The sequence below is a fragment of the Patella vulgata genome, chromosome 1 (genome assembly GCF_932274485.2).
Source record: "Patella vulgata chromosome 1, xgPatVulg1.2, whole genome shotgun sequence".
NCBI classification, from domain to species: Eukaryota; Metazoa; Mollusca; class Gastropoda; family Patellidae; genus Patella; species Patella vulgata.
Window position 1 is genome coordinate 24,821,096 of NC_065879.2, and position 27,240 is coordinate 24,848,335.

Below are 27,240 nucleotides of genomic sequence, written 5' to 3' on the forward strand. Positions count from 1 at the left end.
AAATCAATACCGTTTTTTCGGGCATACATATCATAAGAGAGCTTCGGGCATATTTTCGGGCATGCAGTGGACAAGAAAAGACGAGAAAATACTTTTCAGGCATTGTGGATCTCATAGAAATAAGTTAGTTATATTTTTTCTTTAAACGTTAATAGACAAAAAAGGTCGTGGAATTTTTCATTGCCCGTATGTTCAGACTAATTACCCAGCACCCGTTTATGAACAAATTTTACTTTCTATACCTCAAGAAATCACCCAAATTGTTTTGTCATCATTTACAGTATACTGAAAATTGTGAAATTCCTTCTAGCTCACACCATATATCTGATGTATTCTATCAGTACATAATTTCTGCATCATTTATATAATGAAGAATAATATTCCTCTTCCAACTCGTATAAATCAGATGACATTTCATCACGTAACAACATCAGGTTATTATCAACTTCCGTCTGCATTCGCTTGTAAAGTTGGCAACTCTGTGATATGGATTCGTTCACTGATGGAAAGTCATTTAAAATTAAAAATTGTTTAATGTCTGATGTTAACTTCATTAAAGATTCACCTGCCCTTACCTGTAAGATAAAGATATAAAATGTGTGAGTTACAGCAGGGCTTTGAATCATCTGAGTTTTTGGATTTGATTACCACTATGAATCTACATCACAGGGATTTGAACTATGTGATAATCAATTTCATTGTTATTAATATCTGATTTGGCTACTAGGCAGTAAACAGTAGAAGTCCTACTATTTCAAGACTATGTTTGAGGATGGCCCAAAAATACATCACTGTTAACATGTGAGATGGACAAGACATTATCTGCACAGTAATGAATAATGTCAAAAGGAAGTGTGACTGATATCCTTTTATTGTTATTGATTTGAAATATGTGATTGTGATGAGAGAAAAGGGTTTCTTGAATCCCTTTGTTGAAAAATCCTCTAAAATTGCAAAAAAGTCAGTAAAAATTGGACTTTTATAAGAGAATGAAATGGGGTATTTATTAGGTGTTCTAGAAAGAGCAAACACAGCCTTTCAATGCAAAGTTTTTAAAATAAATTATAACATTTACAGTATTAATGATTGTTCTATTGTAAACTCATCGGCGGATCTAGAAGGCGGGTGGGGGGGGCGGCAGGGGATTAGGGGTTGGCATCATGCATTGTCAACAGTCAAATTTACTTAACAATGATGACCTATGGCCCAAAAAAGATACATTGTCTCGGGAACCTGGCAAATAGAAATTGAAGTTTATCAGTAAATAACTACTATAGTCAAGACCTGTTGATATCATCTCTATGGTTACACTTTACAAATCCAATCATCGCATTGAATGTTTTTTTTTACAAAAACTAAATGTTAATTCTAATATATGAATGTTTTAAGTGCATCTTTCCAACAAGTAATTTATTCTGGAATATTACTGACATGAACTTCAAGCTGGTACCTGAATTAAATTTTCAAAAGGTGTACCTGTCCTTATTTTTGTGGTAATAACATACATTAAAATATGACATTCTCCATAATAAATTACCAAGAATTATTTTTGTTGCAGTCTAGTTATATTAAAGGGAATGTAAGCTTATAATTAACCCATTTCCTATGGGACATCATTTGACCCAATTCTGGCCGGTTGGTTTGAAAATGGATTAAGAACCCAGGTTTGAAATATGACAGAATATACCAGGAAAAGGTAAATTCTTAGATACAGAAAAGATAAACTTAACTTACAATATTAGCTGCGCGTACTTGCATTTCATACTGATTTTGTTCACACTGTGTTGGTCGACTAATTTGAGTTTCTTCTTCCACCTGTGGAAACAAAGTTAATGTTGGAAATTAATTACAGATAATACAAGGCACCAGAACTACACGGCAGCATATTAGTATACAAAAACAATAACTAAGAAATACAAATTTTGTTCCAGGCTTTCAGCTCCTGTATGATAATGTTAACACTAAACATCTTCAGTCACTAAATGTGTACTATATTTTGGATCACTTTTGTGTTACTATTTTTACCAGCAGATTGGAAAGATAGGTTGCCAGGTAACAAAAAACATACACTCACAGCAGCTAAGTTCTCCAAACAGGCCACAAAAGGTGTTGCACTGTGAATATTAGGTAAACAGTGAGGCTGATATCCTCTGCCACAATCCCAGAATAAATAGAGGACACATTAATTAATTGCACATTTATCTTTTTCAAAAGTATCGAGCGATCAAATTGATTATCTATATACTTTGTATAAGCAGAAAATGTTCAGTCAAGGTTTTGAATTACCTTGTAGTGAAACTATCCCTCTCCATCAGTGAGAAAGAATCGAAGTTATCTTGTATAAAGCATCAACCAATGAAATTACTTATCTCTGCTTGGCTTTAGCGGAAAATGTTAATCATTGAACTCAGTCAAGACATTCACCTAATGAAAATCTACACGAAGTTGAAAAATCTAACTAAATTAAAAGCAGAGTTATGTTCCAAAGTCTTGACCAATCAAATTGCTTATCGCTGCTTAGCCTAAGTGGAAAATTCTCATCTTCAAATTTAGTCAATGTACATGTACTGATATAATGAATCTGTACTATAAGTTTTATCACTCTCACCCAATTAGAACCAAAGTTAGCGTGTTCCAAAGTCTCAACCAATCAAATTGCTTATCTCTACTTAGCATAGGTTGAAAATGCACATGACCAAACACTGTCAAGGCATTCACCTAATAAACACTTACACCAAATTTGAACATTCTACCTCAATTAGAAGGAGAGTTATTGTGTTCCAAAGTCTCGACCAATCAGATTGAAGTCTCTACTTAGCTAAGCAGAAAATGCTCATCATCTAACTTAGTCAAGATATTGATGTAATGAAACTATACACCAAGTTTCATCACTCTCACTTAATTAGAACCGATGTTATCATGTCCCAAAGCATCAACCAATCAAATTGTTATCTCTGCTTAGCCTAAGCAGAAATGCTCACCCACGAACTCCATCAAGGCATTCACCTAATAAACACCTACACCAAGTTTGAACATTCTAGTTCAATTAGGCCGACAGACGGAAAGACCCATTTTAATAGACCCCTGCTTTTTTCGAAAGATGGGGGCAAATAATAAGTAAAATCTTTACACTTTATAATATCATTGTTGCTTTGACAAGATTCTATGAAATAATCAAGGGCAATAATTCTAACATCATTTCAATGAATAATGTATATAAATTTAATGCTTATTTGATGATAATTTTTGTCATTAGAACTTTCAATGGATTGTTGAAATTTGAATAATGTATATAACTCTCCAAACAGATTGGATGATAACTTTTGTCATTAAAGCGTTCCCAAGAACCTACAAAGTGAAACAAGAGCCATAACTCTACAAGTAATTAACAGAAATTGTTAAAATTTCATAGGCTTCTTAATTTCACAAATTTAAATCATGCATATATTTTATAAAGATCAGATTATAACTTTGTCTTTAAGAGCAAAACAAGGGCCATAACTCTAGATGTAATATTAATGGAAATTGTTAGAATTCAATATACTTCCTCGACTTACTATTGTAAACAACATTTAAGCTTATACAATTTAAGAAGTTAGGATGATAAAGACATTGGAGACGATGGATGGTAGCCACGGTAATATACAATATTTCAATGTGGGTGTATAAAAAAGGACCTATATTTTTCAAAGAGAAACTTACGGTCGAATTTTTAGATCTGAAACTATGAGTCCTGCTCAAAGGCACTGGTGCCGTAATCACCCTAGTATAGCAAACATAAAATTGTCTCTTACTGCAAGACAGCTCAAGAATGATGGGTTTCCGATCTATAAATAATCGAACCAGAGAGACTAAAATGGTAAAACACCAACCCTGTTTTTAACTCAAATTATTAAGCTTTCCATTTCGACAAATAATATGGCTTTAGCATAGATCAAGTTTATGCAAATGTATGATCTCAGTCCAGTTAAAATTACATTGGGGGGGGGGGGGGAGTCTAGTTATTAAAATGTTCCATTGGTAGAACAATAGGATTATTATTATTAGAGGAAGTCTTGAAAAATGCTCTTCTTTTAGAAACCAAATTATGTTGGTTAAAGTGTTAACAAATATACATATTTTGTTGGTAGGGGCGGTGTATAGACCTATAAAATTGTAATTTTAAATGGAATAGCCCTAAGCCTATCTAACATAATGTGCAATTTTGGTACACAAGTACAGTACATATGCATCCTTTCTAATATAATCACTTGTGTGTCAAAGGCATAAAACAAAATAGTATTCTGATGAGTTTAAATGTCTTGTAATCCATAGATATCACAATTTTAGTCTATTTGGTGAACAAAAGATCATACAGTCTTTAAAAGGTTCAACAATTGTAAACAAAACTGCCAATTATATTACTTTCAAATATGGCTATGTGGATCTTATTTTATAAAGTACAAAGCCTGTCTTTTATGAAATGCTTGCAATTAAATAGTGCTCACACAAATATAAACGAATTTTAATATGACTTATTTGTTCCTCAGAAGTAAACACTAAAATGTTAATTTTATTTCAAAAATTAATCTATAAAATCCATTTTCCATTTATTAGGATTCAGTCCACCCATTATTAATTGATTAGTCTTCTATGTAAATTTTTATATTCAGCATATACATGATACACAATGACATGGTTTACAATGACTTACATGTATATAAATAAATGAATCATAAGTACATTGCATACATCAATCCCTTCCAACATGCAACACAATAGTAGATTATTAAAGGAGTAATCCCAGATACAAGTGAATACCAATCACCTTGTGCCTGGATATTTCTGTTTATAACTCATGTGTGCATAATGACAACTTTCTGCTATACTTTCTGGCAAACAATACAATTTTGTAGGTTTCTTCTGTGTTTAAATTATCTCTTTGCAAAGTTTACAAACAATATCAAATTGTCTATTTATTATAAACTATTCTTACAATCATTTACAAATAGTTTAATTTTTGAAAATACGTTATTTCTTCAAACTTTGGCATTGAACTTATTTTTTGAAGAAATAGTGAAAACCGGGACTTCTCCTTTAAAACATTATGTTCATGAGATATGGAGTGAAAGATAGGAGCAACAAAATAATATTGATGAAGATGAGGACAACGTAAGAGTATAATATGGTTGTGGCAAAGGTAGGAAACTGAAATAAATGATGATGATGCTGATTTATTAGTTACATATAAGTGATCCCGGAGATTCAAAAAGAAATTCTGATAAAGAAAATATAAAATTAATGTACACTTGATGTGAATTTTAAATTGTTCATTTCTTTGAGAATAAGCACTGAATATTTAACTTCAATGAAAATACAAGGCAGATATGTAGATTCAAATTTAGATAAGAGGTGCCATTTTATATTTTCTTCTATAAAATTTCCTTTTCAATAAAATTTAGCCTTTTACCAAATGATTTTACTTCCATCAACATTAACTCAATCCTTTACAGTGAATTATCGGATCAAGATTTCAGGTTATCAAGATATAATCTTATATAAGATCTCCCTTTTCAAAATGATGGAATTTTAGATCCAGTTGATCGGGGATTATGGGTATTGATGATTTTTAAATCCTTTAAACTTTAAAGGATTTAACGTCACAAGTTTTTCGTCACTTTTTTTAAAAAGATCAATAACATTTCTAAATCCATCTGAGGTGAAAGAGAGGTCTGATATTTTGAAATAATCAAGATATAAGTTATAACCTTTGACCTTTGAACTAAACTTACCACAGAAAAAGTTGAAGATGGTGTACCTTCCTTAAATCAAAATCACATAAAAAGGGCTATACATGTATTTGTAAAGTATTCAGTGTAACATTTAATCACATAGGTTTGATAGGTCAACAAATTAAGTATAAACAAGCCAACAGTAAAGCTGATGTACCCTGCATAAATCCCAAAATATTGATGTAATTAATAAGCTATCTATCTATACACCAAGTTTATCAGTCAGCATAACTCTGTCAGGGTATTGATTCATGTATATAATTTAAGCATATTTATTGTGTCCCAAAGTCTTTACCAATGAAATTGCTTATGTCTGCTTAACCCAAGCAGAAGATACTCATCATCAAGCTCAGTCAAGGCATTCACCTGATGACATTCTAGCTCAATTGGAAGCAGAGTTATTGTGTCCTAAAAAATGTGACAGACAGGGTCATTTTAATAATCTGTTGCTTTCTTCGAAATGCAAGGGACAAAAATAACAATTTTCTATATTATATTTACATATATAATGTAAAGATGCAAGAATGGATGTCAATATGCCATACATGTAAAATATTGGAAGAATGGTAATCTATAATGGATGATTGTAAATCACGTGTTAGCGATACACTTTAATCTAGTAAATGTTTTCACGATTGTGTATATTATACAACACAAATCAATTTTAAAATCTCATATAAATCTGTGAAAATGCAACAATATGCCAAGGCTGACACCTGAACACAAAGAACATGCTATTAAATTGAGTCAATGCAAGAGACCATGAGTACCAGATCTGTTGCTGATTATTGGATGACAAAGCATGACAACACCTCGACGAGACCTGCACATCATTATTCAGAACCACAACCTACCAGCTGACATGGGTTCATCAGTGCTAACACTGTTTATCCCCGACTATGCTGTGCCAGACTGAGTGCCACACACTGGGGCAATTCTGCCATTAACATCAATGTTTAGGCAGGGCAATGCATCACCATTCACCAACAGTGGTGATTACAACAATGGCATGAATCCAGATTCCAGATGAGAAAGACCGAGGAGAAAGTGTTACTGTGGCATGGACGTGGTAAACGCTACAACAATGACTGTACAAATGAGCGTTGGGGTGCATGAAGTGCTACTATTACAGGAAAGAGGCAGAAGGAATACCCAGTACTACATGCACAATGACACTTTTTAGACATCATCAACTTCTGCACACATTTCAGCATTAATGCTTGAGCATGCACAACACATATCTCAAAGGACTCTCTCCTGATTTCTCACCAATAGAGCACCTGTGGGCCAATATTTGATGTCAACTGTCCCAGCATCCCCAAATACAAAATCTCTAGCAACTGGAACGGGCGTGGAGACAGATCCAACAAGCAGCCATTTAGAAGTTTATCTCTCCCATGTGGCTATGTTGCACAGTGGGTCTGGCTGTTCAAGGTGTCTTATTTTACTGACTTTTCGTCTTTGCAACTTGTTATGACCTAGGATTGTTGTTGATTTTCTTATATCGGTGAATGTTCAATCTACAATCATGCCAAAAACAGATTTCAGCTGCAATTTTCATCTCGCCAGCACTTCCAATCAATTAAGAGATGAGTTTCATAGCGTCTCAGTATATTTGTCCATTCTTTGACGGATATTCTTGAACTGGGTCTGATCTGTACTTAATTTTGACAAGTATTTTATATCTAAGATAAGAATACATATAAGAATGTTATATGGGTCTGAACTGTACTTAATTTTGAAAAGTATTTTATATCTAAGATAAGAATACATATAAGAATGTTACCCTTGCTAATTTCATGATCTCTGTAAAGTTGCTTAACATGGACTGAATGTCATCTGTCAGGTGTTTTTTGTAAGATTTAAGAAGAGCATCTTTACTTTGAGGTAGAGTTCTTGGCGTTGGTTGAGCCATATTACATTAAATCACTTCAAAAAACCAGAATTCCTAAAAAAAAAATAATCGTGGGAGATAAAGTTACATTTATAGATAATGTCTATTAACATTTCAGGGACTAAAGGCAAAAAGAAAGATTAAAGAATAAACAGATTCAGGGAGGCCGTTCATCATTGCATTGACTATTCAATCTATCGGCAGTAGTATAGTTATTGAACGCAGATTGCCTCTCACAGACAGATTACACCTGCGCATGCGGCTATTCTCTAATTTCTGTTGACTAATCTGAGTCCGCGGGGAGTTAACTCTGTCCAAGGTATGTAATGGATTACCGCGATGATAATCTGCCTAATCCTACTCAGTATTCACAATGAATCACTGCGTTAGTATTATTCGTTTTAATGAATTTTGTGACTGTCAGTTTACTGGTACAGGTATAAGCACGACAGCATCTACAAATAATTAAACCACCATCAATTTAATCAAAATCTTTAAAAGGTATATTTATGTCTGAGGATTTATGTCCTCTTAATCTTAACCAGAATTAGGAAACACGTAAGCTACACTGCACTTTGATAAAAAAAAAATCAAAAATCTGCCAACTGTTGGTTATAAATGTATTTATTTCAAATATACAAAAATAACACGAACTTTATGGTAATTACAGCAAATATTTTTGGACATTCAGTCAATTGATCAGTTGACATATATAAATAGCGAAGATTATGAGATACTGCGGACTCGAATTTAAATCTTATTCTTTGCAGTTTGCACACACGCTAATCCATGCAGTGATATGGAAATTTATTTTAAAAATCATTACAGTTACAGTAAAATGTTGATGACAGATTCCTACAGACTCTGCGCAGATTGCAATCTTCCCGAGGAGTGCAGAATGCGCCCAACATTGTTACTATACTTTAAACATACATTATGAAAGAGCTAAATCTGCCTATTGTAGGTCTTCCTTTCGGCCTGAAATGTTATCTAAATTATTAATTAGACATTAATTAACTTATCCAGACATTAATTAACTTATCCAGACATTAATCAACTCTCGATGTCATCCCTGGTCTGCAATATTTACTGGATTAAGATTCGATTTGCTGCTCAACCTTTATTCATGATTTAATCATGAAATGGATAATCGAGACTATGTTTTTTATCGTACTGACTTTAGTAATGATGATCGAAGCTAGGCCGAATATTCAATCGCTAAATTCTCGGTTTAGAGTGGATCAATTTGACAGAAATTTTCAGGAAATTCCCTTTATATTATCTGGTTTTTAACTAGTATTATAGTGAAAACTGCCAGCTCTTTATCTAATCTCCCATCTATCTTTAACAGGAGCAGGTCGTTTCATCCCACTACCGGTTCATCTCGGGCTGTTTCATCCCAAATTTACAAGGGTCCTTTCATCCCACTTATATCGAGTCGTTTCATCCCACAAATTTAAAAACAGGTATTACATAAATTTTTAATATTTTATTTATACATTAATATCAATAACAATATGTCAATGCAATTTTATCATAAATAGTGTCCAACTTCTTCCTTTGCATACGCTTTAGCTTATTTTCCGAATATTTTATTTATAAAATATGTCAATGCAATTTTAACATGAATAGTGTCCAACGTCTTCCTTTGCATATGTTTTAACTTATTTTCCGAATCCACACCAATTCTTGACACCAATTTCACTAAAATTACATCGCTTACAATCGAGTGATATGCTCATAGCAAAACTATCAACTTGTAATATAGTCATTTTCATGCATGTTGGTTTAACTATAACAGGATTGCTCGTGATAGAAAAGATCAAAGAATAAAATTGCATGTAGCCACTATTTTGACACGTGTTGTCTTCAGACTACCTGGCACCTCAAATAACTCAACGTTAAAAGAAAGCATGCAGTGTCCACCTTACAACAGGTTCTATTGATTTACGATTTTTTTTATAATTTATCACACAGTTAGACCACAATGTGTTACGATTCGCATTTTGGTATTCTAAATTGATTCTTATTCGGAATTCTTATATTTGGAGTTGTTTAGTTCCATTTCATGTACGGAAATTAAATCAACGATTAGTTTTAAAGTTAATTATGGTTTCAAAAAAATATCAATCTAATTTGTCTTATCGAAAAGGGGTTCCTGCACAATTTAGTTGGTTATTGGGTAATACGTAGAGTCCATGATGTATTTTGGCGAGTGATTCAGCTGTCAATATGTAATTATAAAATACCTTTTTATAAATAAGATAAATGATGTTAGACATCATAAACTAACAAACAATACGAGTATGCCAATTAACAAACAATACAAATATACAGCGGTGAACTAATCTCGGTGGTGTTCGGTCATCAACAAAAATCCACGAGTAAAACTTATTTATTCCATAGACTCTACATTATTGTTTATTTAACAATAAGTACGTGTTTTTAACAGTTTATTTAAAGGAGCTAAATCGCTAATATTTGGAACCTAGAAATTGATCCAAATGGGTCGCAAAGGAAATAATAATGTAATCTGATTGTATATTAACTGATTTACATTCAATTCTTTCCGTTTTGACTTTTAATTTCAATTCAGTTACGTCCAGCGAAATACCGTATACAGCACAAGTCTCAACCGAATGGCAATTTCTAGTGTCTGGTTATTCCAGTCTATTGCGCATGCTCTCCAGATAAAATATGGCGTGACCGTTTGACATGAGTTGTGGAATATGTCTAGCCTCGTTCTTTCTGGTCACTTGTTACAATTGACGCTGAAACGCACTATGGTACACGATTCGTGTACCAATGGTAAAATGTTTATTTTGTCTTAAATATTGGATATCAGAAGCCTACCTTTTCCCGGTAAGATCACAACATCAACGTTGATTTGAATTGACAAATAATTCGCGTTTTCAACTTGTATTTGTAAGACTTTGGATGATACTGAGTTAGAGACTTAGCTACTTTAACAATAAGACAAGTACAACTCAGTTAATTGACTGCTATTATAATAACAAGTGGGATGAAACTGCCCGATAAAAAAATAGGTTGGGATGAAACAGATCGAGCTGAAACGGTTGTGGGATGAACTGACCCCCACCCTCTTTTAGGGTTGTACGATATTGCAAAAAGGGACGATATCGATATTGGCATTTTTTTCAACGATATAGTTAAATATCGCGATATTTAATAATAATGACACAAAATAAAATAAATATAAATGCATTAAAGCAGTGTGAGTAAGAATTGCTTTATTCATACACTTTAAACTTTGCTTTTTTTATAATATACTAATAGATTTATTAAAATGAACAACACAACATCCTTTTTGGATAAAAACGTTTCAATGTTTTTTGTACTGCTAGTTGTAGTACTAGCTATGTTTTCCATAATTAAATTAAATACAACAGCTAAACACCGCTGATGTTTAAAAAGCGTCTGCTTGTGACCTTGTGTAAGAAAATTCTCAAATATCACGTACAGCGAAAGTAAGTAGATGCGGTCTTCAAGTCTTGCAGTCAAGCATTCGATTGGCTGCGGTATTCCTGGCCTAACAGTGACAGTAATCTATTTATAGATCGTTTTATTCTTGCTTTCAGAAATTAAGTTTCGTAGAGTTTTCTAAAAATATTCGTTTCTTAAAAATATGACATCCTATTTATAGCCTGGTAATTAGCCGCGGTAGTGGGAAATTTCAGGCGTTTAGTAGGCCTAAGCTTTACATGTAGTTACAATTGACAATTTATTGTCGACTAAAAACAAAGTAAAAGTAAAGCATACACGATGCAGTGAAAAACGGCTGCGGACACTGCGCAAGTGTTTCCAACATTTAACGATTCTCAAAACATTAGTTTTATTATAGTTTATACCGGTCGGCTAATTTCCACTGCTGTATAGATAATAGTAATAGTGTATTTAATATCTATTTTTACGATAATTTTTTTTGATATTTGAAGTTTTTGGCGATATTCGATAAACCACTATATCGACGATTTTTGGCCACATGATATCGTAGTTGGGTCTGAAAATACCATATCGCGATAAATGACTATATTGAGAATATCGTACAGCCCTACCCTCTTTAACTATCTAGTACTAGGTTAGTAGTATGTTCTATATACTATAATTCTATATAAGTATAGTACTATAAAGTAATAGTAGTTTTTTGACCATTTTTTTTTGTTTCAACAGATTTGATTATCACAATAAATGCTCAGGCATAAGACAACATTGAGGCTTAATCGTCAGCTATACCTCCAGTATAAATGGACAACTATTAAAAATTAAGCAAATAACGTAAGTGGGAACAGTCCGAACAGAAACTTAAAAAATAATAAAACAAAACAAACGATTCTATTATCACCCGGAAGTTCTTAATATAATTATCACGTGACAATTGTAGCAGTTCCGGTTGGTCTTTTCCGGCAATAGCCAACATGGTGGGTTGAACAATATTAGTCCAGCAAGTTAATCCGTCCTGATCGTCGCATACTATCCCGCTAATCCGAATTCAATAAAATAGGATATGCCTAAAGTAATCAATATTTCTTCTAATATACTTTTTTTTCGGATGATTCATGGGGAATATTCCAATCTAGGCCCCATAAATTTGGCATCCATAGTACAGTACCGTACAACTACATAGTTTAAATTATTGACTGTATTTTGCGATTGTTGAACAATTCTTTTATGAATATGAGTTTTAGTTTTTTTTTATTTTCACAAGTTATTTCAATAAGACCAACGCTTCCTGCATCTGGTAGATAAGAAACCTCATCTATCCACCCTCAGACTCAGTGTTTCGTGATAAGACATGCCATACCTGGCAAACCACAAACGTCTTCTTTAAGCAAAATTGACAACATTTGGCATCAAAACAACAATAGATTATTGGTATTTATAAAATTTCTGCCACATCCAACTGCAATTATAATTAAGCATATAATCCTACCTGAAAAGCGGCAAGTTTTAATAATATTAATAAGTAAACTGGTAGCCGCATCACAATTGTATGGATGGGTGTAGCTACATATTGCAATCGTCCATGATGTCACTTACTGTCATACAGATGAGGTTTCCGAATGAAGAGGCATGTACAATGGACTTTGATGTTGGTTTCAAGTCGGATAATTTAATTTAAATGGTATAGATCTATTTAGAGTTAGGCGATAGTTGTTACTGCATTGGCCTCTTTAAATTAAGTAGTCATAATAGTATAAAATTACTTTATTTTTTAAGATGTTACATGTATTAATAAAAAAATTGAGTTTGCCAGATGAAACTGAAGGCACCCAATCGTAGCTAAAAACAAACACATCGGTATATCTCAACGTTTTTAGGTACGTTCTTGTAGAGCTAAGAAATAGGTAGATCATTGAAAGTGAAAAGAATCATTCCAGTGTGTTCAAATCCTTAGGCTCCTAGCCTAGGTTTTTGGGCATCTCAAATCTAGTTGTTGATTGTCTTGTTCCAGCATATGAGATCGTAGTTTAGGACCATCAATTTTGGTCGTGATTTTCCGGCGTGCTGTCCCCTTAATGTCAGTGGTGCAGATTGGAGGTCCTGACGAGGACTGTCTAGTCATTCGGATGGCACAAAAAAACCCAAGTCATGTATACACATTGGCATCCACACAGAACACACTGCATGGCGTATGTCCCTTTTCATAGCCCGGTCAGTGCAGAAAAGTAGGACAGTAAACCCCAGTTAAGGAAACCTCATGCACTAGCAAGATCTGAACAGATTGAGATTTTATAGTTCATAATTTTGTAGAAATTCTGTAATTTCATTTATTTATCAGCCTCCCAAACCGAAGACCAAGTCTGGAAAGACAGTAAAGAAGGGGGGTAAAAAGAAGATAGCTGATGCCCCTTTATCCAAGAAGAAAATAGATGCTAAAAAAGTTAGAAATAACCCATTATTTATCAAGAGGCGAAAGGATTTCCGTATTGGTATGTATTCCAGATTTTATATACGTGTCGTATGTGAACAAGTGAAATGTGGATATTTTTGATTGATTTTTATTGTCCAAAACAATTTCTCTGCCACATGGATAACAAATTGATGGATTATAATAAAAGTTGCTTTGTATACTCCTCATCCAGCTATTAAGTTATTTGTATGATCTATATTACCTGATCACTTATTAAATTTGTTGTGTACCAACTTGTACAATATTTGTAGAAGTACTTTCTGTTGATATTAGACATAATTTTGATTATTTTACTTTACAGTATTTGTATAATTTATTAATAACATGTAATAAATCTGTTGGTTTTCTTATACAGGCCAGGATATACAACCGAAAAGAGATCTAACCAGGTTTGTAAGATGGCCCAAGTATGTTCAGCTTCAGCGCCAGAGAGTTGTCCTTTACAAACGTATCAGAGTTCCTCCACCAGTTAATCAGTTTTCACAAACTTTGGACAGGCAAACTGGTTAGTAATCTTATGCTAAAAAGGTCATTTCATTGGATCCAGTCACTCGTACTAGTGTGAATGTGGCATATAGACCAGTGATAAGGTGACCCACCATAAATAAATATCTCCAAATATCTCGACAATTACGCCACAAATCAGTTTCACACAATTATAGTCACTAAATAAACGATCATGTTGTACTTAATAAGCTATGACCATTAATCTTTTATAAATAATAGACTGAAAACTGGTTCCAAGTGTCGTCCATAACATCCAGACACTTTTGAGTAAAAGATAGGTTACGTGCCCTTGTTTTGAAATTAGTCTCGCTTAACCAGTCTATCGACCATTCTACGTCTGATTGACAGGTCGGGATAATCAAGACTAATTTTTTACGAAACATAACAGAAAGCTAGAACAAGAAATTGAATTTAGAAATAAGCACTTTAGATAACTCAACAATTGTTTTAAGAAACTTGTAAAAGTAAAATGAAACTACTGCTAGTATCATGTTCTTGTCTAACCTGAGTGTTTCAGAAATATTATTTGTACTAAACCAAAAGATGCGGCTCTTAACGGTACAGTTAATGATAAAGCAATTTAAAAAATAAAACAAATGTAATTTCTAAAGCTGCTGTAATAACCAAGAAGCTAAATTTTACAGCTATTCAAAATCGTCAACAATAGATTTTTTACGGCTGTAATAGTTGATATATTTGTAGAGAATTGCACGTTCCATGGCTATTTATCGACTCAAAGAGAGTGCGGGGTAGTCAGAAATCAGTTCGAGACACGCAACTGAAGCGTGCAGATTTAGCTGTGTCGAGACCAACTTTCTGTAGAGTGCACAGGTCACCCTACCAGTGATGGGATTTCAAAATTTTTTATGTCGGACATTTTACCGAAAATAAAAGGGTATAACTCTTTATCGTTATTTAAACAGACAGATTCATACCACAATTAAAAATCATGTGTCAACAAAAAAAATAGGTGAACCTCACTATTCATATTTAATTTCCGTACAGTATTCAAATTTATATCAGTAACATTCCTAAAAAATTACGCATTTTCGTAATACATCGATAGAATGCTTGCCGACCCAGCTTCAGCATAAAATTCAAAACAGTTATATTCCTTCAAAATTACATATTCCTTCTAAATTACATGTCTTTGTTTATATGGCTGCAAATGAATGCAAAATTTCTGAAATATTAGTTTGTGATGTCAACATCGTTTTCATAATCCAGCCCATTATCAACGATAAGCAGGTTGAATGGTAGTTTTACACTCAGTACACTATATTAATTTTGGAATTTTGAACATTATTCACCATATCTTGATGTCCGATTGAGCATATTCCTGGTTGGACAATTTCGGACATTTGGAAAATGGCATGGGACATGTCCGGAATATACGGGCGAAATCCCATCGCTGATGTAGACTAGAGCAGCACCATTGCAATTTCTAAATGTTAAAAAATACATATCCATCACATAGGCCATTAAATCAATTCAACTCTTTAAAATTCTCCAACTATGAAAATTCCAGAATGTCATTTTTTTATTTTTAAACTTACGGTTTACACAATCTCTTACTAAGTGATTCACTGTCAAAAAAATCTTTTTTCAAATAAATTGTCATCAAATATTTATGATGAGTCTTTATGGTCAGATTCTCATGAAGAAATTAAATCTATCACCAAGATCTCTGAAACATTTTAGATAAACAAAGAATAAAACAGTGATGCAATTAAATGTGTTTGCTTAAACATACATCATGCAAGAGCTAACCTGAAATGTTATCAAAATTATTAATTAGACATTAATTTATCCAGACCATAATCAACTCTCCATGTCATTGCTAGCCTGCGATATTTACTGGATTAGAATTTGATTTGCTGAATTAGAACCTAGAAAATAAATATATTACATGTGTAAATTACAGTTTTATCTGAGACTATGATTGATTATAATTGATTTTATTGCACAAGACCTAAAATTTTATGTGGACTTGTGATTATGCAATCTATCATTTGAACAGAATGTTTCCGTATGTACAAGATTAAATCAATCAGAAATTATACGTACATTGAGGGCCTAGCATTTAAAGTCTGTAGCCTATTCAGTTGAGGTTTCTTAACAGTGCTAATGCCACTGATCAGTAATTATCATGGTTTAGGTTTACTGAAAAGCTTTACAAAGCTCTACTGGAGTCTTGGTTTAATGGCATGATTGGTTTATCAGAGATGAATTTCAAATCAGTTCATGTTATTTGTAGATTACAGTTTATTTTCTTGCAATAGTTTACTTATATCCACTAAGGTTGTGCCTATTTTTACACATGGATTTCAAAATACTAAGTTTGTTTGTGCACTTGAACTTCAAGTTGGAACCATCTTTATCAAATTCTGTTTTTATGTTGATTTCTCTCTTTAACTTTTTTCAAGCAGTTTCTAAAGTTCAAGTTTGGAAAATGACTATGATGAATCTTAAATGATCTGAATCAAATGAGGAAGGTTAATTCTATCACCAAGATCTCTGAGACATTTTCTTTTTCTTTTTTAAAACCGTACATTCATGTGAAATATGGCCGATGTGCCTCCAAAATTATGTTCAGGGTGTCATTTGACAGTTACTTCTGCCAGCAATTTTATTGTGAATATCAGACAGTTATTGCCCTTGATTATCATTATCTGGTCCCACGCCAACAGTTTGAGTTATCTTCATTGAGTACTTTGACATAATTATAATCAAGGACAAAATCTCTATCGAAAATTGTAATAATTCATCACTGTAGGCTAATCGAAACAGATGATGAATTTGCGGTTAAAGCTTTCACTAGTTTCTATTGATTCTGCCAGGGTCACAAGTCTAGAATTAAAGGAAATTGTAATAATGACTTTGACTGGATGCTTATAAAATTTAAAGCTATTTGAAATGTGAAATTCCATTCATGGTCATTTGGTAAGTAAGTTTGCTCACTAATTAGTTCCACCACTCTTCAAGGACATGAGAAACTCTGCAGTATTGACTAGTTTGCCATTGGTCAGAGGTTTGAAAAATGGAGATGATGAATCTAAAGATCTGAATCTAATGAAGAAGTTTAATTCTATCACCAAGATCTCTGAAAACGTTTTTCATACCATAATTAGATTTTAATGAAGTATTCGGTTACTTGCAGAGATTTTCAAGATCATACATGCATTTAAGTCATTCATTGCAAACTTAAAAGATTATCTGAATTCTAACAAATTAACACTCAGTCACTGATCGGCATCCACTGTAGACGCCATCTATCATCTTTGGGGGATTCCACATCAAGTGTACACAAGGTTCTGACATGACCATCACAGATTTTGATGATTTTTGGTGTGCAAGTTAACCATGACGCAAAAAACGTGATGTGCAAAATTGGGCCTTCAGGGGCATCCTAAATTTTAGGCCTTTTTCATCTGACCTTCAAACTTGGAAAATCCATAACTTCGCCCGTAGTAATCCTACTTACATGAAATTGGTATCAAATGTTTCAGAAAACAGATCTTTCTAATGACCGGAAGCGCGAACTCGACAGAACAAAATCCAGGCAGATCATGTTTGACCCTTGAACCCACGCCCTAGAAAAGGGGCAGATTCGATTTGGCCAATTTTTCGTGTGAACATTGCCCCACCTATAAATTACGAACACACAAAAGATAGGTTGCCAGGCAACGAAACATACGCCCACAGCAGCTAAATCGTCCGGGTAGTCAGCAAGAGTTATCACATATTTTTACTTTTTTCGGTAATGAAACATTTATAATACACTAAAATCTGATTAAGAGTAACAACTCATTAAGTAATTATCAGAAAATCATTACGTTTAGTATACGAAACAATTAATGTCGTGGATTTAGCTGCTCAAGTTATCAAAATTCATTGAAAATCAATATACTTGTTCGTCTCAAGACCTTAAACTCTGTGTATCAATCTGAAGTGAATCTGATGATAACTTTAGCGTCTCGAGTGTCCCAAGATTTTTCAAAGTGATCAAGGGTCATAACTTTGGCAGTAATTATCGGAAATCTTTAGACTTCTTCGTCTCATGACATTAAACACTTTGTATCAATTTAAAATCAATCGGATATTAACTTTAGCCTCTAGAGCGTCCACAAGAATTTTCAAAGTGATCAAGGGTCATAACTCTTGCAGTAATTATCAGAAATTGCTGAAAATCAATAGGTTTCTTCATCTCATGCCCTTAAACACTATGTATATATTTAAAGTCATACTCTAAATGTATGCCTCACTTGACATTTTGTATTTATCTTTCAGCACAACAATTATTTCGTTTAATGGACAAATACCGACCCGAGACTGCTCTGGCAAAGAAAAGACGATTGAAGCAAAGAGCTGAACAGAAAGTTGCTAAGGGAGCTGATGCCCCAACTAAACGCCCAGTAGTTGTACGATCAGGTGTGAACACAGTAACAAGAATGATTGAGTCAAAAAAAGCTCAATTGGTGGTTATTGCCCATGATGTTGACCCTATTGAAGTAAGTTAAAGTTTTATTCAAGACCAAAGGGATAGAATAAAAATGATAAAATTGATGAGGTTAATGTCTTAAAATAGAAAAAGGTTCTGTAAGAGAGGTGACAATGATTACAATGATGTTGACTTTAATTTCTTCAACTGAACTTAAACCTTGAGGTTAATCCTGTGACTTTTCTGAGTAATCTAGTTCACCTAAATATTAAAATAATTATTCTAAAAAAAATTGATTTTTTAAAAAGGTAGGCTTCTGATATCCAATATTTAAGACAAAATAAACATTTTACCTTTGGTACACAAATCGTGTACCACAGTGTGTTTCAACGTCACTTGTAACAAGTGACCAGAAAGAACGGGGCTAGACATATTCAACAACTCGTGTCAAACGGTGATACCATCTTTATCTGGAGAGCATGCGCAATAGACCGGAATAACCAAACGCTAGAAATTGGCATTTGGTTGAGACTCATGCCGTATTTTGCTGGACATAACTGATTTGAAGTGGAGTCAAAACGGAAACAATTGAATGTAAATCAGTTTATATACATCAGTTTATATACAATCAGATTACATTATTATATGCGTTGCGACCCATTTCGGTCAATTTCTAGGTGACAAATATTAGCGATTTAGCTCCTATAAGTCATGAGTCAATCAAAACAAATTCTGATGATTTCTGATAATTACTTAATAGGTTGTTACTCGAAACCAGGTTTCAGTGTGTTGTAAATGTGTTGATTACTGACAAAAGAAAAAATATGCAACAACCCTTGTTGACAGCTCGAATGACTTAGCTGTTGTGGGTGTATGTTTTGTTGCCTGTCAATCTATCTTTTTATTTGGTCATTAAGATCTATGTGCTACACATTAATAAACTGTAATAAATGTGCCTACTTTGATTGGCAATGATGTTAAACAATTCCTTCACCTGATTAAAAGTGAAGATAAAAAAATTAACTATTCTCGAGTCTGAGCTATCAAAGTAGTTGACCGACAAAATTGAAGAGGCATATGGTCAATTTCTGTTTTAAATACCAAGTTTTTGAACAGAAAGGCCCAACTGGAATCCCTGTCAGGTACAAATAGAGAAATAAAAGGGGGTTTAACGTCCTACTTTTCTACACTGACTCGGCTAATGAAGACGAGATACAGATAGACTATGGTAGTTGAACTTTTATGTATACCAGATTCTTTGACTATTATGACACTAGTATTGCACATTCTGTATTCATAGTAAATCTCTTACCTGTTGGTACATGTAGTTTCAAATTTGAGTAATTGTTCACATAGCAGTAGTAATTTATGATGGCCAACGACGTCTAGTCTTTGCATGAAGTTAAAACATGGGATATTATGACCATCTACAAACTTATTGACTGTTACAAATTTACAATTTATAATTTTTGTTAAATCGTCTTTCAGGATTAGTCAAGTAACTTGATGGAAAAGTTGATTTCTTTGCACTTTGATTAGCAATGATGTTAAACAATTCCTTCACCTGTATAGAAAGTGAAGATAAAATATTTATTCTCGAGCCTGAGCTGTCAAAGTGAAAAATCCATGTCTATTTTTTTTATATATATAGTATTCAGTTTTAATGCTGCTTTCAAATATTCTTGGTCATATTCAAATATTTGTGTTAGCACAAGCTATTTAGTTAACGGTAATGAAAAAGGGGGCGAGGGCTGAAGGGTCTATGACAGGACTATTAAGGGTATAACATAGTGAATTCGGGTGTATGGTATGACAATTTTTCTGAATACTTTGTTTGGCAATTATGTTAAACAATTCCTTCACCTGATTAAAAGTGAAGATAAAAAATTTAACTATTCTCAGTCTGAGCTATCGAAGTAGTTGACTGACAAAATTGAAGAGGCATATGGTCAATTTCCTTTTTAAATATCAAGATTTTGAACCGAAAGGCCCAACTGGAATCCCTGTCAGGTACAAATAGAGAAATGAAAGGGTGTTTAACGTCCTACTTTTCTACACTGACTCGGCTAATGAAGACGGGATACAGATAGACTATGGTAGTTGAACTTTTATGTATACCAGATTCTTTGACTATTATGACACTAGCATTGCACATTCTGTATTCATAGTAAATCTCTTACCTGTTGGTAGTTACAAATTTGAGTAATTGTTCACATAGCAGTAGTAATTTATGATGGCCAACGATGTCAGTCTTTGCATGAAGTTAAAACTTGGGATATTATGACCATACAAACTTATTGAATGTTACAAATTTACAATTTATAATTTTTGTTAAATCGTCTTTCAGGATTAGTCAAGTACCTTGATGGAAAAGTTGATTTCTTTTCACTTTGATTAGCAATGATGTTAAACAATTCCTTCATCTGCATAGAAAGTGAAGATAAAAATATTTATTCTCGAGCCTGAGCTGTCAAAGTGAAAAATCCATGTCTATTTTTTTTATATATATATAGTATTCAGTTTTAATGCTGCTTTCAAATATTCTTGGTCATATTCAAATATTTGATAAAATTCAAATATCAGTTTTCAGATCATGTTTTTTGTTCAATTTAACATCGAATAACAAAGATAAAATTATTTATGTATTTAGAATTCGAAAAATTGTGTTAGCACAAGCTATTTATTTTAACAGTAATAAAAAAAGGGGGCGAGGGCTGAAGGGTTTATGATAGGACTATTAAGAGTATAACAAAGTGAATTTGGGTGTATAGTATGACAATTTTTCTGAAAACTTTGATTAGCAATGATGTTAAACAATTCCTTCACCTGAATAGAAAGTGAAGATAGAAAATTACTATTCTCGAGCCTGAGCTGTCAAAGGTTTCATCTACTCCAAGGTTTCTGTTGATCAATATTCATGTACCATAACTAATATTGTCAATGTGGTCCTAGTACTATATTTCCATAGACCATATTTTGAATATAATATTAAATTTTTGTTTATATTTCAGTTGGTGTTATTTATGCCTGCCTTGTGCCGTAAAATGAATGTTCCATACTGTATTGTAAAGGGCAAATCCCGACTGGGACGAGTTGTACACAAAAAAACAGCAACATGCTTGGCTATTCCTTCAGTGAATTCGTAAGTATTTCAGTAAAATTATAGTAAAATTGAAAGCAGGTTTGTCAAGTCATCAATCTGATAAAAACACAGATCTTATTTCGTTTAGTTTTTCATAGCTCAATATTTTGTTTTACTTGTCGTCAATACATAATTTTTCCATTGCTAATCAAAAATTAAATCTAACGTTTTTGATTTGCAGTAACTGTGAATTATTAATATGCCTGTCATTTGGGATATTGACACAAAGATTTATCCACAATTTGAAGACTAGAAGGCTTTCTCTACACTCTCAGTGTGTATAAAGTGTCAAATAAAATTTTATAAACAGAACTGAATTCTGTGTGACATTTTCTTCTCGAACTACCCAGACACAATTCATTATACTATATAATACAGGGACATAACTCACTATTAAACCGGAAATGGGGAATCAAGTAGTACCACTCGTGTTGTGAGACATGTCAATTTCCAGTAATTATATCGGTATTCAATTTGAAAAAAATAAATCCAGTGTATTCCCCAAGTAATGTAAATAAAATCTAAATAAAAAAGATAAATGTATTGTAAAATGAGAAAACAAAGTAAGAATTCCCGTAAAAGAATATTGTTTATATTGCATGTGTCTATTCAATCAAATTTATTCGTTAATTTCCATGTGCATTCGATTGAACAAAAATAGTAACACGATAATAAGCAAACAAAATTGTTCTCTAACGAAGATTTCTAACATAACAAAGAAATAACAATTAAAATGAGTGGGGCTTCGGAAGCCACTGCCAAGAATTGACTTCAGACACAAGACCTAACCAAAGGTCTACATCACATTCACAAACTGTCACAGCTACCTGTAGCAGTGCTAAAAAATCTAAGAATGAAATCTAATCATTTGTTATGAATTAAAGTAATATCTTGTTATTTAGGTGTTTTATGTTGAAACTGAAAAACTGCTAATCAGATTTCGCGAAACTGGGGCCTGTTTCACGAAATTTTAACTAAAGATAAAATCCAAATTTTAGTAGATACTTCAATTTTGATTGGCTGAGCACTAAAATCAATCTAATATTATCCAATAAAATAACTAAAATTTGGATTTTATCTTAGTTAAAATTTGGTGAAACAGGCCCCTGGACTTTTTGATTAGCAGCCCTTGATGAGGGATTAGCCCATCAAATGGGCTGTTCTGTCAAATTTGTGTTGTGTCGTGCGCAGAACTGTGGGAAGACATTCGCAAAAGTTGATTTCCAAATATGCTTGTATGACCCCCTGACACAACCTCACACTACAACCGGTCAGAGTTTTGTGTAGTGGAGGCCATCGAAAGTATAACAAGCCGAAACATATACAAGTATATTTTAATCAGTTGGTCAAGTCTTTTGGATGGGGAAGTGAAAGGTCTTTGTACATATGAATATTGCACATAATTCCCTTGACTGTTTAATCTTTTATTTCAGTGAAGACAAATCATCATTAAGTAAATTGGTTGAAGCTGTTCGATCCAACTATAATGAAAGATATGATGAGGTATGTGCATTTTCTTCACAGATCTGTGATACATATTTCTTCCAGGATAGTTGTTGCTATTCTTGTTTCAATTTAGTTCTTTCCGGATAAAATGACAGTGATGAATTCTTTATAAACCTGAATCTGATGAGGGTTTTTAGAGCTTTTTAACCCTGAGCCATTTTATCCAAATGTTTTTTGCAGAAACACTATCCAAAACTGTTGTAAATTGCTTATGGGTTTTATGAAAAAAATTTATCAAATGGTACCAGATCGGGCTTTTTTCACACATACAATCATTTAAATGAGTCTGCTTTTGATTCAGTTTTAGGTTTGGGTGGTCTAGTGTTTAAGGGATGCACTGCAGGTCATGTCTGTTATCTTTGTCATTCATGGATTTGATCATGTAGTCTCCTTCCTAAGCACTGCATGCAATACAATTTTGAAATATGTCAGAATGGAGGGATGTTAAACAAATTTTTGAATTTCTTAAACAGATAACAAAGCTACAAACAAAAGAGGTTGGGGAAATATGTTAGTAATTTTTATGTGTGTCACAAAACACATGTAAGATTGATGCTTTGTAATTGAACATTTGACTACTCTTAGAACCTACTTATACAAGCCTTTTCTAAATGGTACCCTAGGATGTGAATGGCTCAGCAATAGCTATTTAAGGGATAGAAAATACGATTCCCCTTAGTTTGATTGAAAGGTCTTTTTGAGTTGATCTTAATTTCTCTATGCATCAAAGAAGGAAGACGTGTGTCGCTCTTCTTCCATATGGGCAAATTTCATTATCTGTTGTACATAGCCATATTCCTGAGGTGTCTCAAAATAATTAAATTTATTGATGTTGAGTTAAAGCACAAATAAGTATAGTGTAGACATTGAATTAGTATTGTGGATAAAATGACAATGATGAAAATGTTTTATAAACCTGAATCTGATGAGGGATTTTAGAGCTTTTTAACCCTGAGCCATTTTATCCAAATGTTATTTGGAGAAACGCTATCCAAAACTGTTGAAAATTGCTTATGGGTTTTATGAAAAAAAATTATCAAATGGTACTAGATCAGACTTTTTATACGCCCACATTTTCATGTGGATGTATATTGTCGTCGCCCCTGTCCGTCCAGTCGTCCTTATGTCTGGACATCCGTCCACAATTGTTTGTAGACTCTCTACAGGTCACAATTCTTATCCGATTTTGACGAAACTTGAAAAATAGGGTTATCCCCAAAAGATCTCAGCTGCTTTCGATATTGGCATGTATCGGATCGAAACTTCATGGATTATGGCCCCTGTTTGTACGAAAAATCACGTTTTTAGCTTGTGGACCCTATAGAGGTCACAATTTTAATTCGATTTTCTTGAAACTTGTAATGTAAGTTTATAACCCAAAAATCTCAGTTCCTTTCGATATTCGCGCATATCGGACCGTAACTTCCTGAATTATGGCCCCTGATTGTACAAAAAATCGCGTTTTTAGCTTGTGGACCCTATAGAGGTCATGATTTTTATCCGATTTAAAAAAACGTATTATTATATCACCGTTACACCCTAAGGACGGCCGAGTACGAATTTCGTGAAAATCGGCCCAAAACTGACAAACAAAATGGCCGCCGTTCGTTCTCAAATAGCGTAAAAATATGGTATATCAAGGTTGTGGACCCTATAGAGGTCACAATTTGTATCCGATTCTGTTGAAACTTGAAATGTAAGTTTATAACCCAAAGATCTCGGTTCCTTTCGATATTCGCGCATATCGGACCGTAACTTCCTGAATTATGTCCCCTGATTGTACGAAAAATCGCGTTTTTAGCTTGTGGACTCGATAGAGGTTATAATTTTTATTCAATTTAAAAAAAACCTATTATTATATCACTGTTATACCTTAATGACGGCCGAGTTCAAATTTCATGAAATTCAGCCTAGAATTAACAGACAAAATGGCCGCTGTTCGTTCTCAAATAGCGTAAAAATATGGTATATCAAGGTTGTGGACTCTATAGAGGTCACAATTTTTATCCGATTTTGTTGAAACTTGAAATTTAAGTTTAAAACACAAAGATCTCGGTTCCTTTCAATATTTGCGCATATCGAATTGTAATTTCCTGAATTATGGCCCTTGATTGTAGGAAAATTCACTTTCTTTTTAGCTTGTTCTCTATCCATCTCTCGAAAATGTGGGCGTATCCTGCCTGGCAGCCGCTGGTTTCACACATACAATCAATTAAATGAGGGTTGGGTGGTCTAGTGTTTGAGGCATGCACTGCAGGTCATATGTCTGTTATCTTTGTCATTCATGGATTTGATCATGTAGTCTCCTTCCTAAGCACTGCATGCAATACAATTTTGAAATATGTCAGATTGGAGTGGATGTTAAACAAATTTTTGAATTTCATAAGCAGATAACAAAGCTTTTTAAAAGAAAAGCTGTTGACTCTTCTGACTACAAACGAAAGAGGTTGGGGAAATATGTTAGTAATTTTTATGTGTGTCACAAAACACATGTAAGATTGATGCTTTGTAATTGAACATTTATGGATGTCGAGTTCAAACACAAATTAGTATAGTGTAGACATTGAATTAGTATTGTGGATAAAATGACAATGATGAAAATGTTTTATAAACCTGAATCTGATGAGGGTTTTTAGAGCTTTTTAACCCTGAGCCATTTTACCTACTAGAATGTTATGAATTTGATAATGTATCTGGGGGGTGGTCTGTTGGTGTATATTAAAATAAAAAAAATAGATACAATTCTGTATTGATTTTTTCAATCTCTTCATTTCAGATCCGTCGACAATGGGGTGGTGGTGTACTCAGTAAGAGATCTCAAGCCAAACAAGCTAGAATTGAAAGAATTAAAGCTAAAGAATTGGCCCAGAGAATGGGATAAACTATGTACACTAACGCAAATTAAAAAAAAAAAGAGGAAAAGAATGTTTCTTGTATTCTTGTCTAAACTGTTATCTACATCATTCTATTGAAATTGATTTCCCTTCAACATTAAAAGAATTGTTTGGACGTGATCGTATGGGGTGGGGGGGCACGTGTATAGCCTACACATTATATAAATTCTACCAAATGTATAAAAGATAGCCAAAAGGAAGACTTGGATGTTGACAAAATTTGATATGCTATGCCTTCATTATGTCCACAAGCTTTTCTAGTAATGTAATGTCAAAAGGGTTATCCTCTACATTTAAAACAGTAGTGACTATCACTTTCTGAAAGGGGGCAGCTGCCAAATAACAGACGAGGAATGCTGAATATAGATAATGTTCGTCCACTAGACCAATGCTTCATGCGAAATTTGAAAAACATAGCCTCTTTTACATTCACAAAGTTTACAGAAAGGCGTTTGGGTTACTCTAAATGGAAGATTGCGCAGTACTGGATATTGTCATTAAACCAATGCTAAACACCATTTTAAAAAAGAATGGGTCTTGTGGAGGAGTGGTAACTCACAGAGTGTTGCGAATTGCTGAAAAGTATATATATATATATATATATCTCCTCTTCTGACCTCGAAGCTAAACATCGAATTTGAAAAGCATTTAACTATCCCGCTTTGGGTAAAAGGGATGTGAGGTGTAACTGTTGAATGCAAAATAATGTATGGGTAGGGTTCAATGCTCCACACCCAAATTTTCAGAAGATCCTGTTCAAAATTGCCATCCTAATAGCATACAAGAGGTTTGAGAGGGGGGGGGGGGTAAATCTGGAACAGAAGATCTTGGAACGTTGAATATTGACGGGGTTCGTCTTTTCAGGATCCTAATTCTTCCCTTCAAATAGGAAATAATTTTTTTTTTATATCTGTGGCCTATGTTCACAAGCCAGATGTTGGCAGACGTGTGAAGGCATTATCAATCAGGTTGAGGCATAAATAGCTCACACCGAATGCAAATCCAATTAAATACTAAGACTCCGTCATCAACATCCCACACACTTGGACATGCTTTGGAAGGAAGGTACAGAGATAGACAATTTTGGTTATTGGGAATCAACAAAAAATTAGTAGTGCATATGGTATAGAAAGAACTGGGATTTAACGTGGAC

The 27,240-nt window shown here is 33.5% G+C and overlaps 1 protein-coding gene and 7 non-coding genes across 10 annotated transcripts; 7 read left to right on the forward strand and 1 right to left on the reverse strand.

Moving 5' to 3' along the window:
* Positions 1-517: 517 nt before the first annotated feature.
* LOC126828033 (uncharacterized) lies at positions 518-12,062 on the reverse strand. Of its 2 annotated transcripts, none has more exons than XR_008785862.1 (5): positions 12,015-12,062; positions 7,558-7,719; positions 5,772-5,801; positions 1,735-1,815; positions 518-575 (listed from the first exon to the last, which is right to left on the reverse strand). It is a non-coding gene; the product is annotated as an uncharacterized LOC126828033 (transcript). The 2 variants fall into 2 exon arrangements; XR_008785858.1 differs by lacking the exon at positions 12,015-12,062 and adding an exon at positions 11,147-11,884.
* Positions 12,035-26,134, forward strand: LOC126828004 (60S ribosomal protein L7a). 2 transcript variants are annotated; one of them, XM_050557597.1, is made up of 7 exons: positions 12,035-12,104; positions 13,466-13,616; positions 13,953-14,102; positions 18,395-18,615; positions 21,557-21,687; positions 23,121-23,190; positions 25,970-26,134. In XM_050557597.1, exons 1-7 carry the CDS (start codon positions 12,102-12,104, stop codon positions 26,072-26,074), a joined length of 831 nt encoding a protein of 276 aa, XP_050413554.1. In that variant the 5' UTR covers positions 12,035-12,101; the 3' UTR covers positions 26,075-26,134. The 2 variants fall into 2 exon arrangements, with proteins under 2 accessions (XP_050413554.1, XP_050413546.1); XM_050557589.2 differs by lacking the exon at positions 12,035-12,104 and adding an exon at positions 12,129-12,199.
* Positions 18,723-18,797, forward strand: LOC126808972 (small nucleolar RNA SNORD36). The gene has a single exon (XR_007674878.1). It is a non-coding gene; the product is annotated as a small nucleolar RNA SNORD36 (small nucleolar RNA).
* Positions 19,512-19,589, forward strand: LOC126808975 (small nucleolar RNA SNORD36). The gene has a single exon (XR_007674881.1). It is a non-coding gene; the product is annotated as a small nucleolar RNA SNORD36 (small nucleolar RNA).
* Positions 21,344-21,420, forward strand: LOC126808974 (small nucleolar RNA SNORD36). Its single transcript, XR_007674880.1, has one exon. It is a non-coding gene; the product is annotated as a small nucleolar RNA SNORD36 (small nucleolar RNA).
* Positions 23,283-23,351, forward strand: LOC126808973 (small nucleolar RNA SNORD36). The gene has a single exon (XR_007674879.1). It is a non-coding gene; the product is annotated as a small nucleolar RNA SNORD36 (small nucleolar RNA).
* On the forward strand, positions 24,083-24,153 carry LOC126808969 (small nucleolar RNA SNORD36). Its single transcript, XR_007674876.1, has one exon. It is a non-coding gene; the product is annotated as a small nucleolar RNA SNORD36 (small nucleolar RNA).
* On the forward strand, positions 25,780-25,850 carry LOC126808971 (small nucleolar RNA SNORD36). Its single transcript, XR_007674877.1, has one exon. It is a non-coding gene; the product is annotated as a small nucleolar RNA SNORD36 (small nucleolar RNA).
* Positions 26,135-27,240: the final 1,106 nt, after the last annotated feature.